Below are 18582 nucleotides of genomic sequence, written 5' to 3' on the forward strand. Positions count from 1 at the left end.
AGGGATGTCACCTTTTCACAGTTATGTTCTGTATTTTTTTACAATATGCGAAAAATATATTTGTGTCTCGCATCCAGGGGTGAGGCACCCCTGTCCCATTTCCTGCACCACACAGATTGTAGTTAGCTTTAATGTGGTGCTGGAGAGCGCTTCCGCTGGAGAATCCATCGTTCTGCTGGGGGATGCTCACGTGGGCAATGACAGTGAGACCTGGAAGGGCGTGATTGGGAGGAACGACCCCCCCCCCCGATCAGAACCCGAGTGGTGTTTTGTTATTGGACTTCTGTGCTCGTCACGGATTGTCCATAACGAACACCATGTTCAAGCATAAGGGTGTCCACACCCTTATGGCACTTGGCACCAGGACACCCTAGGTCGCAGTTCGATGATCGACTTTGTGGTCGTGTCATCGGACTTGCGGGCGCATGTCTTGGACACTCTGGTGAAGAGAGGGGCGGAGCTGTCAACTGATCACCACCTGGTGGTGAGTTGGCTCCGATGGTGGGGGAAGATACCGGTCCGACGTGGCAGGCCCAAACGTATTGTGAGGATCTGCTGGGAACGTCTGTCAGAATCCCCTGTCAAAAGGAGTTTCAACTCCCACCTCCGACAGAACTTCACCCACGTCCTGGGGGAGGCGGGGGACATTGAATCCGAATGGACCATATTCCGCGCCTCTATTGCCGAGGCGGCCAACCAGAGCTGTGGCCGTAAGGTGGTCGGTGCCTGTCGTGGCGGCAATCCCCAAACCCGTTGGTGGACACCAGCGGTGAAGGATGCCGTCAAGCTGAAGGAGGAGTCCTATTAGGCCTTTTTGGACTGTGGGATTCCTGAGGCAGCTGATGGGTACCGGTTGGACAAGCGGAATGCGGCCTTGGAGGTCGCTGAGGCAAAAACCCGGCATGGGAGGAGTACGGTGAGGCCATGGAGAAAGACTTCCGGACGGCTTCGAGGAAATTCTGGTCGACCATCCGGCATCTCAGGAGGGGGAAGCAGTGCACCATCAACACTGTGTATAGTGGGGATGGGGTGCTGCTGACCTCCACTGAATCGGTGGGGAAAATACTTCGAAGATCTCCTCAATTCCACCGACAGAGTCTGGGGTATCTGAGTCGGGCTCTCCTATCTCTGGGGTTGAGGTCACCGGGGGTGGATGGGATTCACCCGGAGTTCCTAAAGGCTCTGGATGTTTTGGGGCTTTCCTGGTTGACACACCTCTGCAACATCGCGTGGACATCGGGGACAGTGCCTCTGGATTGGCACACTGGGGTGGTGGTCCCTCTTTTTAAGAAGGGAGACCGGAGGGTGTGTTCCAACTACAGGGGGATCACACTCCTCAGCCTCCCTGGTTAGGTCTATTCAAGGGTGCTGGAGAGGAGGGTCTGTCAGGAAGTTGAATCTCAGATTCAGGAGGAGCAGTGTGGTTTTCGACCCTCGGCAGGGTCCTCGAGGGTGTATGGAAGTTCGCCCAACCAGTCTACATGTGTTTTGTGGACTCAACCGTGTCCCTCGTGGAGTCCTGTGGGGGGTGCTTTGGGAGTATGGGGTACCGAACCCCCTGATACGGGCTGTTCGGTCCCTGTACGACCGGAGTCAGAGTTTGGTCCGCATATCCGGCAGTAAGTCGGACTCGTTTCCGGTGAGGGTTGGACTCCGCCAAGGCTGCCCTTTGTCATCGATTCTGTTCATAACTTTTATGGACAGACTTTCTCGGCGCAGCCGAGGCGTAGAGGGGGTCCTGTTTGGTGGCCTCAGTATTGCAGATGATGTGCTTCTGTTGGCTTCACCAAGGCGTGACCTCCAACTCTCAATGGAGCAGTTCGCAGCCGAGTGTGAAGCGGCTGGGATGAGAATCAGAACCTCCAAATCTGAGACCATGGTCCTCAGTCGGAAAAGGGTGGCGTGCCCTCTCCAGGTCGGGGATGAGATCCTGCCCCAAGTGGAGGAGTTCAAGTATCTTGGGGTCTTGTTCACGAGTGAGGGAAGAATGGAACGGGAGATCGACAGGCGGATCGGTGCAGCGTCTGCAGTGATGCGGAATTTGTATCGGTCCGTTGTGGTAAACAAGGCGCTATGGTCACGAGCTGTGGGTCGTGACCGAAAGAACAAGATCCCGGATACAAGCGGTCAAAATGAGTTTCCTCCGCAGGGTATCTGGGCTCTCCCTAAGAGATAGGGTGACAAGCTCGGTTACCCGAGAGGGGCTCAGAGTAGAGCCACTGCTCCTCTGTATTGAGAGGAGCCAGATGAGGTGGCTTGGGCATCTGTTTAGGATGTTTCCTGGTGAGGTGTTCCGGGCACGTCCCACCGGGAGGTAACCCCGGGGACAACCCAGGACACGCTGGAGAGACTCTGTCTCTCGGCTTGCCTGGGAACGCCTTGGAAGAGCTAGAGGAAGTGGCTGAGGAGAGGGAAGTCTGGGCTTCCCTGCTGAGGCTGCTACCCCGCGACCCGACCTTGGATAAGCGGAAGACAATGGATGGAAGTCACTCACTAACCCAGAACCTCTCTAAAGTGCACTCAATGTATCACAATTTAGCCACGGTTTTCAATAAAGAACTGGCTCACGCCTTGCTCCCCCTCCCCCCATCGCACTTACGACTCTGCAATAAAGCTCCTCCCGGGGGTCCCCCTTACCCACCAGCCAATTGTCTCGACCTGAAAGCGAGGCCATGGAAACCTACATTTCAGAGTCTTTGGCTTCTGGCCTCATCCGCCCCTCCTCCTTGCCCGTAGGAGCGGGATTCTTCTTTGTAGAGAAGGACACCACACTCCGCCCCTTAACAAGATAACTGTTCAAGACAAGTACCCACTGCCTCTCGTAGATCCCTTATTTGAGCCCTTAAGTCATGCTCAAGTTTTCACCAAATTAGACCTCAGAAATGCGTATCACCTCATCCGAAGGTGACGAGTGGAAAACAGCTTTCAACACTCCCCTCGCCCTTTGGTCTCACCAACGCCCCTGAAATCTTTCAGCGCCTCATGAAAGCTGTTTTCAGAGATGTGCTCGACCGCTTTGTTTTCATCTACCTTGATGACATTCTTGTTTTTTCATGTTCTTTTGAGGAGCACCATCAGCACGTGAGATTGGTTCTGCAGAGGCTCCTGGAGAACAAGCTATATGTCAAGCTGGGACAATGTGAGTTCCACGTCCCCTCTGTGAGCTTCCTGGGCTACATCCTTGCCGAAGGTCAACTCAAGCCTGAACCAATCAAGATTGAGGCAGTAGTCAATTGGCCAACCCCTAGCAACCATAAGGAGCTCCAACGGTTCCTAGGTTTAGCCAGTTTTTACAATCGTTTCATCCGAGATTAAATGAAGCTTGCGATCCCTTTGATTATGAATAAATTTAATTCTGTTAGCGTCACTCATCATTTTACGACGGATAGTTTTGTAAACTTTCACCGGAGACATGACTTCGTGGCTAACTTGATACTAGTAAATGGGGCCCACTGTCGAACTACCCGGGCGTCCTCGTCCCGTCCCGCTGAAATGGGGGAAATGGATTTGACATACAAGCAAATTGAGTTACTCTCAACTTTTTGAAGAAGTGTATTTTATTATGGATCACATATACAGTTTACAGTTTACCACAAAAGGTCAACGCTGCTTGCTTTAATGCCACGGTGTTGTTCAATCATTCATTCATTTGATATGGTCATCACTAAATTCTTGGCATCACCGGTACTACGACAAAAGACAACGAAGATAAACAATTTCAATTCAAGCTTCTTGACCACTGAGATTCTCACCAGCACACTGGAGGACTGCGACGTCATGTCATCACTATCTGGAGCAAAGAGGCCGTCTGCGTGTGATCCTCCACAGTGTCAACGTCATCATTCAAATCATAAACACGGTTGGCGAGTGCCACGTCCTTTGCAAGCCTCACGCATGGAACCCAAGAAACGTGGCTTCATGTCCCAAAACTGTCAACAATCACCCAAATTTATGCGGACGCCTTTATTCTTGGCGGCTTCAACCTCTGGAAACATTACAACGATCAGCCCGATATTTGAGATTTTATGGATCAGAAGAGATCAAATCAGATCAGCTGCAGTTTCAGGACATTAAGCGACGTAACGCGTTCAGCCGCGAGACCCTCGTCTGGGTATGACACCCAGCCAAAGTCCACGTCTGTCACACAATGCCACCTACAGAAACACCTTTGTGAGCTATACATACATATATACACACATATACTATATGCACATTTTTGGTGCAATCAATTAATAATTGAGCTGATGTATAATTACTTCCTGCGGAACGACGTGGCTATCGAACTGCCCCCCCCCCCCCGGGCGCTTTGCTACCCCCTGCGCCAGTGTGTTACACTAACAAGTGTGTGTGTTCACTGTGATGGGTAAAATGCAGAGAACAAATCTCATGTGCATGCATCCATGTTCATGACAATAAAGGTGATTCTTCTTCTTCTTCTTCTTCTTCTTGATCGCTGCTATTCTCACCGGCACACTTGTGTGTCTTAGCCTGATACTTATAAGAGAATCTCTGGCCACAAACTGAGCAGGAAAAAGGTTTCTCACCAGTGTGGGTTCTTGTGTGTATTTTTAAGTATCCCTTCCGAGTGAATCTTCGGCCACAATCTGAGCAGGAAAAAGGTTTCTCACCAGTGTGAGTGCTTGTGTGTTTTATTAAACTTCCCTTTTCAGAGAATCTTTGACCGCACACTGTGCAGGAAAAAGGTTTCTCACCAGTGTGGGTTCTTGTGTGTTTGATTAAACTTCCCTTTTCAGAGAATCTTTGATCACAAACTGAGCAAGAAAAAGGTTTCTCACCAGTGTGGGTTCTTGTGTGTACTTTTAACTTTCCCTTTTCAGAGAATCTTTGACCACAAACTGAGCAGGAATAAGGTTTCTCACCGGTGTGGGTTCTTGTGTGTATTTTTAAGTGTTCCTTCACGGAGAATCTTTGACCACAAACTGAGCAGGAATAAGGTTTCTCACCAGTGTGGGTTCTTGTGTGTTTGATTAAACTTCCCTTTTCAGAGAATCTTTGACCACAAACGGAGCAGGAAAAAGGTTTCTCACCAGTGTGGGTTCTTGTGTGTTTTTTTAAGTTTCCCTTTTCAGAGAATCTTTGACCACAGACTGAACAGGAAAAAGGTTTCTCACCAGTGTGGGTTCTTGTGTGACTTTTTAAGTTTCCCTTCACAGAGAATCTTTGACCACAAACTGAGCAGGAAAAAGGTTTCTCACTCGTGTGGGTTCTTGTGTGTTTTATTAGACTTCCCTTTTCAGAGAATCTTCGGCCACAAACTGTGCAGGAAAAAGGTTTCTCACCAGTGTGTGTTCTTGTGTGTATTTTTAATTTTCCCTTCACAGAGAATCTTTGACCACAAACAGAACAGGGAAAAGGTTTCTCACCTGTGTGTGTTCTTGTGTGTAATTTTAAGCTCTCTTTCACAGAGAATCTTTGACCACAAACTGAGCAGGAAAAGGGTTTCTCACCAGTGTGTGTTCTTGTGTGTATTTGTAATTTTCCCTTCACAGAGAATCTTTGACCACAAACTGAGCAGGAAAAAGGTTTTGCTCCAGTGTGTGTTCTCACATGGCATTTCAAAATGGTCTTACTTCCAAATGCGTTCCCACACTGAGAACATTTCCATTGTTTGTTGTCAGCGTGACATGTCATATCACCTTCAGACTGTCCATCATCATCAGTGTGAGGAGAGTCTGACGTCATCTCGTCCCTGCCTGATAGTGGAGCTACGAGACGGGCTGCTTGTGATCCTCCACAGTGGTCTTCTCCATCACCTTCTGTTGTCATGTGTTGACTTGAGCTGCAGCTTTGAGCGTCCGCCCCTCTGCTCTCCTCACTTTGACCATCTTCACTCTTCAAAGGGAGACCAGTCGATGGAAACTTGATGTCCTCCTCCACTTCCTGTTTGATGTGGGGGCGCGCTTCCTCCTCCTCTTTTTTAATTGAAATGGGCTCCTCTTCGTCCTCCACTTTCGCTTTAATGTGAGGGGGCTCCGGCTCCTGCCGCTCAGTACGAAGATCTTCAGTAATGTCTGCAAGACAAGACAAACACACATGCTTTGGTATATCTTTTCTCATGTTGTGACTTTAATGTGTATTATGGGTTAGATTTATATTTACGGTTAATGTGAAAGCCAGATGAGTTTGATAGATTGGAAATAATTGGTGAAATTAAATGTGAAAAAGTTAATAAAAACATGTATCAATAAAGGTAATGCAGTGGAGACCTGCATACTCCCGGTTTGGCATTTGCAAATCTTTCTCGATAGGTTGATTTTTATGTAACAGTGGCCGCTTGTAAAAATTATTTCAGCAGCAGTGATGTAAATACAAAACTATACAGAAATAATTTTACAACGCCTCACCGCCTTGGAGTGGGTTGCTGCAGCAGCCTCAACATAAAAAGTCTTGGGGTGTATCCCTATTCTGGCCGACGGAGGACTGTTCACCTGACGGTGCAAAAAAATGTGCGCAGTGCAGTAACATTACTCGATCGATTTACTGTCGTAGCGGTAGTCGTCGTAGCAATGGTATTAGTAGCCATGATAGTTGCAATTGAAGTAGTAGTAGTTGTAACCTTGGTGATAGAAGTGTAGCGGACTCGCCACGCAAAAGATGCCACCCGGCACCCCAGCCTCGCATTACCGCCGCGGTAGACTGTAACTCCAGAGTCACACGCAGACTCTAAACGGATTAACACAATAAACTATCTTCAACAAGACACAGACATTTGCTTTGCCATGCCGACGCTAAGTGAATCACGTCTGCCCAGGACTTCAAAGGGGAGACACACGGATGCTGGGTTCGCCCCCAAACGCTAAGGTAATTAACTCCCCGCCAGTCGAAGGATTGGACCCGCAGCGACGCCTCCACCCTGCTGAGAGCTGCTACTTGGGAGTTGGAACAGGCAACAGCGACACCCACGGGCGACGGAACGACACTACAGACAGGGGTTCATAAGACAGTCTGTGACTCGACTGGGAGTCAATATTTTAAGAACTTTACATGAACGCCACTAGTGAGTGTATTGCTAGAATAGAAAAAATAACACCAAAAGGCAGTTCAGCCCCTCGGTGTTCGCTAAGGTGGTATAAAAGGAGGGGGGGCTGAACGGCCACCTCACCCGAGGTGCCAAGGACACATCGGACGATCCCCGGCTGCAGCTTCCTGCAAGCGCTCCAAGCCACCCTGCTTGGGGGCCCGAACTCAGTCTGAGGGAACGGCGGCGGACGCAACCCGTCCGCTCCGAACATCACCCGAGAGACGTTGTGCCTGAGAACTTGTCGGCCTCCTACTTTTCCTCCCTCCATCCTGTCGAATCCACCTGCTCGCGGTGCGGACCGGGCCGGCCGAGCACTTCAAACGTGTTCCAGACACACAAGTCCAACATTGCGGTCTACTAAAAGTACGGATTAGTGCATATTTGGGTTTATATTAACGAGACCAGGAGTCCTCAGCTATATGCATTTAGTTCTAGAAAGTCTAGAACTAAAAGTATCAAAGTATCTTCATTCATTCATTTTCCACACCGCTTCTCCTCACTAGGGTCGCAGGCGCGCTGGAGCCTATCCCAGCTGACTTCGGGCGAAAGCCGGACTACACCCCGAACTGGTCGCCAGTCAGTCGCAGGGCACATACAGACACGGACAACCGTTCGCACTCACATTCACACCGTCACTGAGTGGGAACTGAACCCACGCTGCCCCCACCAAAGTCAGGCGAGTGCACTACTGCACCATCAGTGACATTATCAAAGTATCACCTTCCAATAAGAGACTGATTACCAAGGTGTGTCGTCATTTCGCCTCGTTAAACTGAAAAACAAATATGACGTGGTGCCCCTCATATCAAATAGATCAAATATCTTGATTCATAACGCTGTAATTTTAAATTACAATAACCCGGAAGTGACGCTAAACGATACAGAAGTCGCAGTGGTCGTTGTGATATTGGTGGTGGAGGAGGGAGTCGTGGTATTGTAGGAGCAAGAGTAGTAGTAGTGATAGCACAGTAAACCCCCGCTATTTTGCAAGTCATGCTTCGCAGTCCGGGTATTTTGGGATTCAGATCGTGCTTTCTAATCAGTCCGGTCATTAAACGACAAAAATAACGGGTGCTAACTTACTGTCATTAAATTCCGTTCTTTTTAATTTCATGACTTCACCCACTCCGAAACTTTAGAGCACGATTCGACAGAACGGCGGCATGTTTACGTCCAACCGTTCGTGCTACCGCTTGCTGGCTAGGCTACATAACATTTTATCGCCTGCAAAGTAAAAGCAAATGTCTTTTGCGGATCAATGACGTCATTGATCGGACCGGCGAATAACAAAGCCGATCAGCATAAAACGCTAAATATTGGCCGTTACCGATCAGCCCGATCAAAATCAGGAGGTCAGGTCGCGGGAGCAGTAGCTTTAGCAGGGTAATCCACCTGCGTGCTTCTACCTCCGCTCTTGTAGGTCACCCTATGTTCGTGTCTCTTCTGGAAGAAAGTGTTCACTACAGCCATTTGCATCCTTGTTGCAAAGTCTACCACCATCTGTCCCTCCAAGTTCCTTTCCTGGGTGCCGTACTTACCCATCACTTCTTCATCACCCCTATTTCCTTCACCAACATGTCCATTACAATCTGCACCAATCACGACTCTCTCGCTCTCTCTGTCTGGGATGCTCAGAACTAGTTCCAGGATTTCTCTTTCACCTCTAGGTCACATCCTACCTGTGGGGCATAGCCACTAATCACATTACACACAACGCCCTCAATTTCAAGTTTCAGCCTCATCACACGATCTGATACTCTTTTCACCTCCAAGACATTCTTAGCCAACCCTAACCCTTTGAAAATAACCCCGACTCCATTTCTCTTCCCATCTACACCATGGTCAAATCATTTCAACCCTGCCCCTAAACTTCTCGCCTTACTGCCTTTCCACCTGGTCTCCTGGACACACAATATATCGACCTTTCTCCTAATCCTCATGTCAACCAACTCCCGAGATTTTCCTGTCATTGTCCCCACATTCAAAGTCCCCACATTCAGTTCTAGGCTCTGTGCTTTCCTCTTCTCTTTCTGCCGAAGAACCCGCTTTCCACCTCTTCTTCTTCGACCCACAGTAGCTGAATTTCCAACGGCGCCCCGCAGGTTGACGGCGCCGGTGGCGGACGTCGTTAACCCGGGCCACGACCGATCCGGTATGGAATTCTTTGGATGAACGCTCATATTTGTTTGGCAAAGTTTTACGCCGGACGCCCTTCCTGACGCAACCCTCTGCATTTATCCGGGCTTGGGACCGGCCTACAGTTTGCACTGGCTTGTGCCCCCCATAGGGCTGCATTATGGTCCACTCGGACTCGATGACAGGTAATTTTTACTATTACATACGACCATGGGCATGTAAAAACATGCAGAAACACGTACTATAAAGGCGGACGGCGACCACGCTGACGTCACTGCCGCATAGTTTGCCTTTATACTCGAGCGCAACCCACAATTTTGAAAATGTGCTGCAGTTCTCCTCCAAATTGGGGGTGTCGCTAGATCTGGTATTGGATAGGACACCACAGGGTGGAGTATCCTCTGCATTTTGTGGGCATTTCCGGGACCAGTTTTTACTTTACTTTCTGTAACAAGGAACAAAGGAACAATGGCGACCCTGGAACAGAGTCTGCTAAAACAAAATGGACCCAGACGACCAGATGATACGTTTAATTATGCTGCAAAATCGACCGAGAGGTCGGCGGCGTAGGTGCTATGTGGAACCGGGAGGAACGCTGATTACATAATCACAGCATGCGACTAAAACGGACCAATCACGAGAGACGGTCTTCGACACGCAGCAACAATTCGTCGGTCTCGTGATGCAATGCAGAAGTTGCCTTGACTCATTTCTCAGTCATTGTCAGAATCATTTCTTTATCAACAGTTATCATCAAATAGTCATATTTAAATTGAAAAACTTGCACTTCACTTATTTCAGTGCTTTTTAAAAAAAAAAAAAATAATTGCATCAGAAAGAGAAAGCTTCGAATTCAAACTGCATCTTTCTTTGCCAAGTATGTCCAAAAAACACACAAGGAATTTGTCTCCGGTAGTTGGAGCCGCTTTAGTATGACAACAGACAGTCGATTGACAGAACACTTTCGAGACAGAAAGACATTGACAAAACAAAATGACTAATTTTGCAATAGTCCGGGCGCCGAGACTTCAAGGAGTGGATGCGGTTCAAAGTGACGAGTGGTGCGATAGTCTGGGACAATGTCGATTGTGCAAATGTTGCAGATACTCCTCAGTCCGTGTGCAAGTGGAGCAGATGCTACTCTGGCACGAGTGGCCAGTATATGCAAATAGTGCAGCGCGGCGAGACGACGACAGCGAGTGCACGAGTAATGTAGAATTTGCCCGAGAGAGAAAAACAAAAAATATGTTTTTATGTTAAATCAAACGGGGCCCGTAAATAAAAACTGAAATATCATTCAAATTCGAATATATCCAACAAGTGAGCCCACCTGCTCTGCGTGGCACAGTTGGAGGCCGCAGATCGAACCCAGCGTCCGGTCGTTGACCTTTTGGCTCCTCCTCCTCCTCTTTCGGGCCCCAAAGTTCCTCGTCGTACTCCGCCGTCCGTCTCGCACACATGTTCACTTTCCGCTCTACGTCGGAGGGAATGAGAAGAGCAAGTGCAAATCAAGATTAACATTTGGACGTTGGGGGTTCAACAAATGGAAGAGGAAAAAAAAAAAAAAAAAAGGCACCAAAGTCAACAAGAGGAAACAGCAGAAGGTGTTAATTCTGCATTGTTTCTGCAGAAACAAGAAGTGAACATTTGTGCTGAAACAGGACAGACATTCTGCAAAAGGATTCACGATTCAGATAACAATAATGAGGATTCCGAAAACAATGGCTACAAGATATTATTACGGTATCTCAGACAAACAAAAGGGATGGATTGTAGTTGTTTTCGTTCTCGTGGTCCCCACTTTACCTGCCGCTTGATTTCTGCTTAGCGAAGTGTCGATCACCAACGCGTCTCTTTGTTAGCATGCTAAGCTAAGCTAGGCTAGGCTAGGCCGAGGAGCTTCAAGGTGCACGAGACGACTCCAACCGGACGCGAAGATGGCACGAGTGACGTTTTTCGGCCACGAAAGTCGCGATCAGGGGCGTCAAGCGTCGAGGATTCGCAACATTCGGTCCCAAATTCGGCAAGATTTGCTGAAGCGCAGTCGAGCCTCGCCGCGCATCGCGAGATGTGAAAGGAGCCCTATTACCCGTGATCCTTTGGGGCGGAACTATTTCAAGCGACAGGGCAGAACAGCGCCACGTGACGGCAGAAAGGGCAACGAGGAGGCTGCAGGCGCCTTGATGACGGCCGGCTCCATCTTCACCGTCGGAGAGTGCCACAAGAGCTGCGTGCGTCGGTAACTTTCTCTCAGAAGTGGACTGGTTGCGTCATCACTGAGAGCTTATTTCATATCATGATTGACGTCCCTGTCGGCCTATTATTGGTAAGGCTTTTATTTGGAAGGTGCTTGCTAGTTGAATTGCCTCGTGTGTGAACCGAATTAGGGGCTGGCTTGACCGCAGTCGACAAGCCCTCACCAGGCTCGAGTCGGTGGCCTGTCGCTTGAAATAGTTCCGCCCCAAAGGATCATGGGTAATAGGGCTCCTTTCACATCTCGCGATGCTGCAGGACGGACGGATCGCGCTTCAGCAAATCTTGCCGAATTTGCGACCGAATGTTGGGAATCGTCGACGCTTGACGCCCCTGATCGCGACTTTAGTGGCCGAAAAACGTCACTCGTGCCATCTTCGTGTCCGGTTGGAGTCGTCTCGTGCACCTTGAAGCTGCTCGGCCTAGCCTAGCTTAGTTTAGCTTAGCTTAGCATGCTAACAAAGAGACGCGTTGGTGATCGACGCTTCGCTAAGCAGAGATCAAGCTGGAGGTAAAGTGTTCTTCTTTTCCGCCACCGACTAGGAAGGAGTGGGCACCACAATATCGAATACTCAAAACGAAAACAACAACATTCCATCACTGAGATACTGAAATAATATCCTGTAACGATTATTTTCCGAATCGTTATCATTGTCTTAATCTGGATTCCTTTTGTAGAATGTCTATCATGTTTCGACACATTTTCTCTCCTGAAGTCACAAATGAGCTGTCTTCATATTTCCCATTTGAACTAAAGTACTGTTTAAGCCACAATGGCCGCTGACGTCATAGGCTGTTTCGTCCTCCTTGAACGCCGGCAGCGAGATCCAGTCCACGCGTCCACCATGGAAATTGTGAATACTAGTATGCGAGCGCATTGGCCTGAGGTTCCGCCTGTGCGCTCGGCACCTGCTTTGGACAAGTCACAGGAGTTGACGAGACCGGAAAAAAACCTAAGAAGTAACTGTACTTTGACTCCGTTACAATAATCTCAATGTCGCTCGCTACTTTTATTGATCAATTATTGCTTATTGGTCAACTGTTTTGTGCGCGAGACTACGACTTCCGCGTTGGGCGTGACGTTGAAGTCTAGTTCACCAATCGAACGACACAAGAAAGTCACATGACCTCACACAACCGCTTCCGTCGGGCTTCCCGGGCATAGATGAGCCAGCTCGACCGATCGGCGTGCCTAAGTGGCGGCCATGTTGGGACGGTCGTCGTTACCACGAAGGCAACGGCGTGCTACTCGTGTGTACATTTAGACGAACAAAAACAATAGCTTTCATGTATCGTAGTATTACTGCACGGCAGACAGTGCCAGACAAAATTGCAAATGTTTTTGTTGTTTAATTGTTTCATTGTTTGTGCTATTTACTCAGTACTTGAATCATTATGTCACTGTGTGCTTTTTACTCTAAAGTATTTTTTTTGAGGACTACTTTTTACATGAGTCACATTATTGTCAAGTAACAGTACAATATTTGGCTACTCTACCCACCTGTGGACATCCTCGATCGCTACTCTTACGTTGAAGCAACATTTTTGCTCATCAGATCAGCCAGTGTCGTATTTGTTGCGCTGGTCTTTTATTTCCGCGTTGAGGTGCTGCGGGGTCGTGGCCCTGGTTGCGGTCCCGGCGGACGAGCGACGAGCTGATCCGCTAGTACAGCTTCTATTAATTAGCATGCGCGCTGACAAGTATCTAAATCATTTACGAATGTTAAATGTGTTAAGCGACGGAGCAATACTAGGGATTATGTCACGACACAGAATGAACCAACTTCAAATTCAAATATGGCCAATAAAAACAGAAAAATATTGTACTTCATATTTTCCTGGAGGATGCATTTGGGATTAGCCTTTGAAGTTGGGAATAGTGAAAAATGAAGTGAAACAGACAATGATTTGAGTCCATTCTTTTCCAGAACGAGAGTGCTTAGAGGATGAGGAGGATGCTATTCATGTGGCACAGCTTGAAGCGGGCATCGGGTGCAGGCGGGGATGGGCCTGGCTCCAGTTGGAGGCCAAAACAAAAACCGCAAAACAATGCATGTCTGGATTTCCACTTGTTTTTCCTCTTCCCTCCAACCTAGAGCGGAAAGCGTTGCGATCGCCGTGTGAAAATGTGCGCGAGGAGGACAGCGGAGTACGAGGAGGAACTTTGGGGCCCGAAAGAGGAGAAGGCGCCACAAGGTCAACGACTGGACGCTGCGTTCAAGCTGCAGCTTCCGACTGTGCCATGCAGAGCAGGTCGGCTCACTTGTTGCATGCATCCGAACTTTAATGATATTCCTCTTTTTATTTACAGGCCCCGTTTGATGACAAATTGAATACAACATTATTAAAACCCTACGTGTACCACGTGCGGGTATGTGGCAGCTGTGCAATTTAAATCTAACAAAACTGTTAACAAACAGGATGAACAAAAGTATGCACAATTTGAATAAGAGGAAGATTTAAGACATGTTTGCTTTGCTGGAGTTCATAAAGCAGCCCTGTTTTTAGGGGAGGGCGCACCTTTGAACCTGAAAATGAAACATTGTTTTGAAATGGGATGCTGTATACATGCAAAGGTAGAACTATACATGGGCGCAGGCATGGTAAAACATCCGCTAGCTTAAATCGATTCCCACGTTCCTCCGCGTAACTGATAGCTTGCAGTTTACACTGTGCTTCGTAAGCGTGTCTCTTCGTAGGAGGCGTTTTCGGGGGTCCCTAGCGAAAACCGATGCTGTTTTGCACAATGCACACCCCGGAAATTCTTCATCAGTCAGTCAAGCGGTTAAAAAAAAACAAAAAACAGCTGGGCGCTATATACCGACTGGGGGCGTGGCTTTAGCGTCCTCCTTCACGCACCCTCAGCCACGTCCACTTTTCCTCTGTGGAAGCAGGAAATGCTAAAAAAACAAAAAAAAAAAAAAAAGTCGAGCGGAGCGCTCATTTATAGATGTTGGAACTCGGTGCGGACATAAGGCATTATAAGGCGCCCCCGTCCATTTCTGAGAAAATGTAACTGCGCCCTTTTAAGTGCGCCTTATGGTTGTGAAAATACGGTACATTTATTTGCATGGCTTCTAAAGTCATGATTAACTAAAATTTTAGGGGCGGTGCTAGTATTTATTTCTTTTTTGTCCTGTTCGGCTGTTAGAATCAGACTCGATCAGTCGAACAGAACGAAGTTTCTAGAAGGGAGAGAGAGAAACAAAGACAAAAGACAAAGCACAAATTGTAAACAGGATGAGAGAAGTCAATCATTCCATTATCTACAACAATGAAACGTTAAATATGAGTGCTGCGTGGGGCTGCACTGCTACACCCAGTGAGGAAAGGACAGGACAAGATGGAACAGGACAAGGAGCATGAAGGACAAGGGTCGTGAACCCGGCTGTACAACTGAAGTGTGGTGCCATTAATTATGTCAGTTGTAAAAGTGTACAGGAGGGGATACACAAACGATTTGCATATTCATAAGTTATTTGTTGCAGTAAGGGGTGTGTGACCCCACACCCAGTGAAAGAGACGTAGGGGGTGTGTGCTTGCGGATACATGCAAGTGAATTGACACCGTTTTACATGCACAAAAACTGCAAGAAGTGTCCTGTAATTGCTGTGGCCGCACCGCACCGCACCCAGGGGTCCACCCGAGAGCACCCCGGCGGACGGGACAAAGTCCCACACCGAGGGACCCAGGGCGGTCCGCCGGTCCCACCGAGGTGCCCCCGACAACCGACAATGCTATATTTCACTTTTAGCTGAAACATTAATGAATGAATATTAAGTCGATTGGGTTAGTTCCACATTGATTGCCTTTTAGTCTCTGCTGCGGGCTGCTACGAAAATGGATGTTCATAATTTGGTTCGCCTTTAGTTAAACCATGCAATTTTTTTTTAACCCAGCCCCCTAAAAGAATCGCGATCGAAATAAGGAACTGGAATCGGAATCGCTCAAGTAAAACTAACATCAACAAAACTTTTCCAGATCATGTTAATTTTTTTATTGGATCTCATGATTGGAGACAATGATTTGTTTGGGTTGACATTTTATACTCCCTAAGATTGTTGCTTCTTTAAGCAACTTTCTGTTCCTTGTAATTCAAGGGATTGCTCGCCGCTCCTACAGGCGGGGCCGGGGATTGAACCCCGGTCCTCAGAACTGTGAGGCTGACGCTCTAACCTGTCGGCCGCCGTGCCGCCGAAATTAAACATCAAAACTGAACTAAAAAGTAAAAATATTATGTCCACTTGCAACTATTCAAAGAGGGGCTGTTTGAAAGCAAAATAAAAGCAAATGCAAAAAAAAAAAGCAAACTACAATGTGATCTAGTTACATATTTACAAAATATGACATTCCATAAAAGCATGTTGAATAAAGGGTTCATAACAAGCTAAAAACAGGTGCAGCAGTCATGTACAGGATCCCTCACAAACGTTTTAAACTGCGATGTTGGTATCAATGCGGTGAGGCTTTGTAAAATTATTTGGAGCGTTATATTTTTGTATATACTTCACTGATGCTGAAATTATGTTTACAAGAGGCCAACTGTAACGTAAAAACAAAAAAACCAATACAGAAAAATTTGCAAATGCCAAACCGGGAGTATGCAGGGATCCACTTTATTACCTTTATTGATACTTGTTTTTATGAACTTTATTATTTTACACTTTTTTTTTTACATTTTATTATTGTTGTTGACCTGCCCAATTTGATTTCCAATAAATAAAAATCATCTGGATTTCACATTAACCTTAAATATAAATGTAAAGCATAATACACAACATTAAAGTCACAACATGAGAAAAGATTTTCCAAACCATTTTGTTTGTCTTCTCGTCTTGCAGACATCACTGAAGATCTTCGTACTGAGCGGCAGGAGCCAGAGCCCCCTCACATTAAAGAGGAAGTGGAGGCCAAAGAGGTCCACCACATCAAAGAGGAAGAGGAGCCCATTTTGATTACAAAAGAGGAGGAAGAAGCGTGTCCCCACTTGGAAGAGGAAGAGAAGATCACCAAGTTTCCATTGACTGGTGTCCCTTTGAAGAGTGACAATGAAGGTCAAAGTGAGGAGAACATAGGGGCGGAACCTCCAAGCAGCAGCTCAAGTCAACACATGACAAGAGAAGTTGATGGGGACCACTGTGGAGGATCACAAGCAGACTGCCTCTTAGCTCCGCCATCAGATAGTGACGACATGACGTCACACTCTTCTGACTATGATGACGATAACCAGTCTGAAGGTGATCTGACATGTCACGCTGACAACAAACGATGGAAATGTTCTCAGTGTGGGAAAACATTTGCTAATAAGAGCATTTTGAAACAACATGCGAGAACACACACTGGAGAAAAACCTTTTGCTTGCTCAGTTTGTGGCCAAAGATTCACTCAGAAGGGACACTTAAAAATGCACACAAGAACGCACACTGGTGAGAAACCTTTTTCCTGCTCAGTTTGTGGTCAAAGATTCTCTGTGAAGGAAAGGTTAAAATTACACACAAGAACACATACTGGAGAGAAACCTTTTTCCTGCTCAGTTTGTGGTCAAAGATTCACTCAGAAGAGAAATTTAAAAAAACACACAAGAACCCACACTGGAGAGAAACCTTTTTCCTGCTCAGTTTGCGGTCAAAGATTCACTCAGAAGGGACACTTAAAAATGCACACAAGAACCCACACTGGAGAGAAACCTTTTTTCTGCTCAGTTTGCGGTCAAAGATTCACTCAGAAGGGCCACTTAAAAATGCACACAAGAACCCACACTGGTGAGAAACCTTTTTCCTGCTCAGTTTGTGGTCAAAGATTCTCTGAAAAGGGAAACTTAAAAAAACACACAAGAACCCACACTGGTGAGAAACCTTTTTCGTGCACAGTTTGTGGTAAAAGATTCACTCAGAAGACCGATTTAAAAAAACACACAAGAACCCACACTGGAGAGAAACCTTTTTCCTGCTCAGTTTGTGGTCACAGATTCTCTCATAAGGATCGGGTTAAGACACACAAGTGTGCTGGTGAGAATAGCAGTGATCAAGATGCATTTAATGTAAATGTTTAAAAAAATATATATACTTTAAAGGGACTAGTTAATGGTATGAACATAGGCACTTATTCCATAGTCCTGGACTCATAAATGAAAACATCCTCCAAAATCATTTTTATAGGGAAATATTTGATTTTCAGACAGATTTTGCCCCGCCCACATTTTAGACATGTCAGCCTGACACGTAATGAGCAGTAGCCATTTCCTCATTGCACTTCAATGTTTTCCATGGTGTCATTTTTGCCCATATTGAAATTTTTTGTCGACAATGTGTGAAAATAGCGAGAGTGAAATATGTTGGAAGGCTTGTTGTTTAAGAACTCAACTGTGAAATGCCTCCTTGAGAAAAGAAGACAGCCACATCATCCCACATCAAGTTTTTCTCGCTTATGTCCCGAAACCGCAACTGAGCTGATCTGATTTGATCTTATCTGATCAATAAGATCTCAAATATTGGGCTGATCGTTGTAATAGATTCAGAGGTTGACGCTGCCATTGAGTAAAGTTGTCCATATCCATTTTGTAAAATAAAGTTTTCGGACAACAAGCCACGTTTCTTGGGTTCATGCATGAGGCTTTCAAGGATGTGACACTCGCCCGCCGTGTTTGTATCGTTTCAATGCTGACACTCTCATAAATGAGCAATTTTTCAGCACATCAAATTAGTGATTGAAAATAATTTGGGTCATGTGATCCAATGATATATGACGGCAATTAAAACTAGACTACCAACTTGAACAAAGCGGTGTTTTTGTAAACTCAAGCAAGCTGTATTTATTTAAATTTATTTCCTGAAAGGATATCATTTTCAAGGGATTCCACCTGACAGCTACGATATATAATTATTGCCACTTCATAGTAGAGTACATTCCTTTTACCACACCGGCTATGCCGGCGCTTTTCCGATTTTAGCGATGAAAAAGGGGCGTTCGAAAGGGATTTAGTTATTTACCGAAACGTATTGATGATATTGGAAATGACTGCCAGTTTAATTTTCTCGAGCAAAGATCTAAACATTCCTCAATTAAATACAGAAGTTAAAGACAGTCTTGATGCTCCTTTAAACATCACAGAATTACATAATGCAAAAAAAAACAAACAAAAAAAAAAAAGC

At 46.5% G+C, this 18582-nt stretch overlaps 2 protein-coding genes across 7 annotated transcripts; one reads left to right on the forward strand and one right to left on the reverse strand.

Annotated features, from left to right (window-relative positions):
• Nucleotides 1–3359: 3359 nt before the first annotated feature.
• Nucleotides 3360–12452, reverse strand: LOC133473664 (gastrula zinc finger protein XlCGF57.1-like). Of its 3 annotated transcripts, none has more exons than XM_061765252.1 (3): nt 11268–11377; nt 10509–10652; nt 3360–6032 (listed from the first exon to the last, which is right to left on the reverse strand). In XM_061765252.1, the coding sequence occupies exons 2-3, from the start codon at nt 10636–10638 to the stop codon at nt 4405–4407; spliced, it is 1758 nt and encodes a 585-aa protein (XP_061621236.1). In that variant the 5' UTR covers nt 10639–10652; nt 11268–11377; the 3' UTR covers nt 3360–4404. The 3 variants fall into 3 exon arrangements, with proteins under 3 accessions (XP_061621236.1, XP_061621235.1, XP_061621234.1); XM_061765251.1 differs by lacking the exon at nt 11268–11377 and adding an exon at nt 12217–12452 and having other exon boundaries at nt 3364–6032; XM_061765250.1 differs by lacking the exon at nt 11268–11377 and adding an exon at nt 10985–11254 and having other exon boundaries at nt 3365–6032.
• On the forward strand, nt 11316–18015 carry LOC133473671 (zinc finger protein OZF-like). 4 transcript variants are annotated; one of them, XM_061765270.1, is made up of 3 exons: nt 11316–11504; nt 13528–13684; nt 16273–18015. In XM_061765270.1, exons 1-3 carry the CDS (start codon nt 11475–11477, stop codon nt 17481–17483), a joined length of 1398 nt encoding a protein of 465 aa, XP_061621254.1. In that variant the 5' UTR covers nt 11316–11474; the 3' UTR covers nt 17484–18015. The 4 variants fall into 4 exon arrangements, with proteins under 4 accessions (XP_061621254.1, XP_061621258.1, XP_061621256.1 ...); XM_061765274.1 differs by having other exon boundaries at nt 11328–11417; XM_061765272.1 differs by lacking the exon at nt 11316–11504 and adding an exon at nt 11539–11942 and having other exon boundaries at nt 13360–13684.
• Nucleotides 18016–18582: the final 567 nt, after the last annotated feature.

Source organism: Phyllopteryx taeniolatus, unplaced genomic scaffold (genome assembly GCF_024500385.1).
Source record: "Phyllopteryx taeniolatus isolate TA_2022b unplaced genomic scaffold, UOR_Ptae_1.2 contig_34, whole genome shotgun sequence".
Taxonomy (NCBI): Eukaryota; Metazoa; Chordata; class Actinopteri; order Syngnathiformes; family Syngnathidae; genus Phyllopteryx; species Phyllopteryx taeniolatus.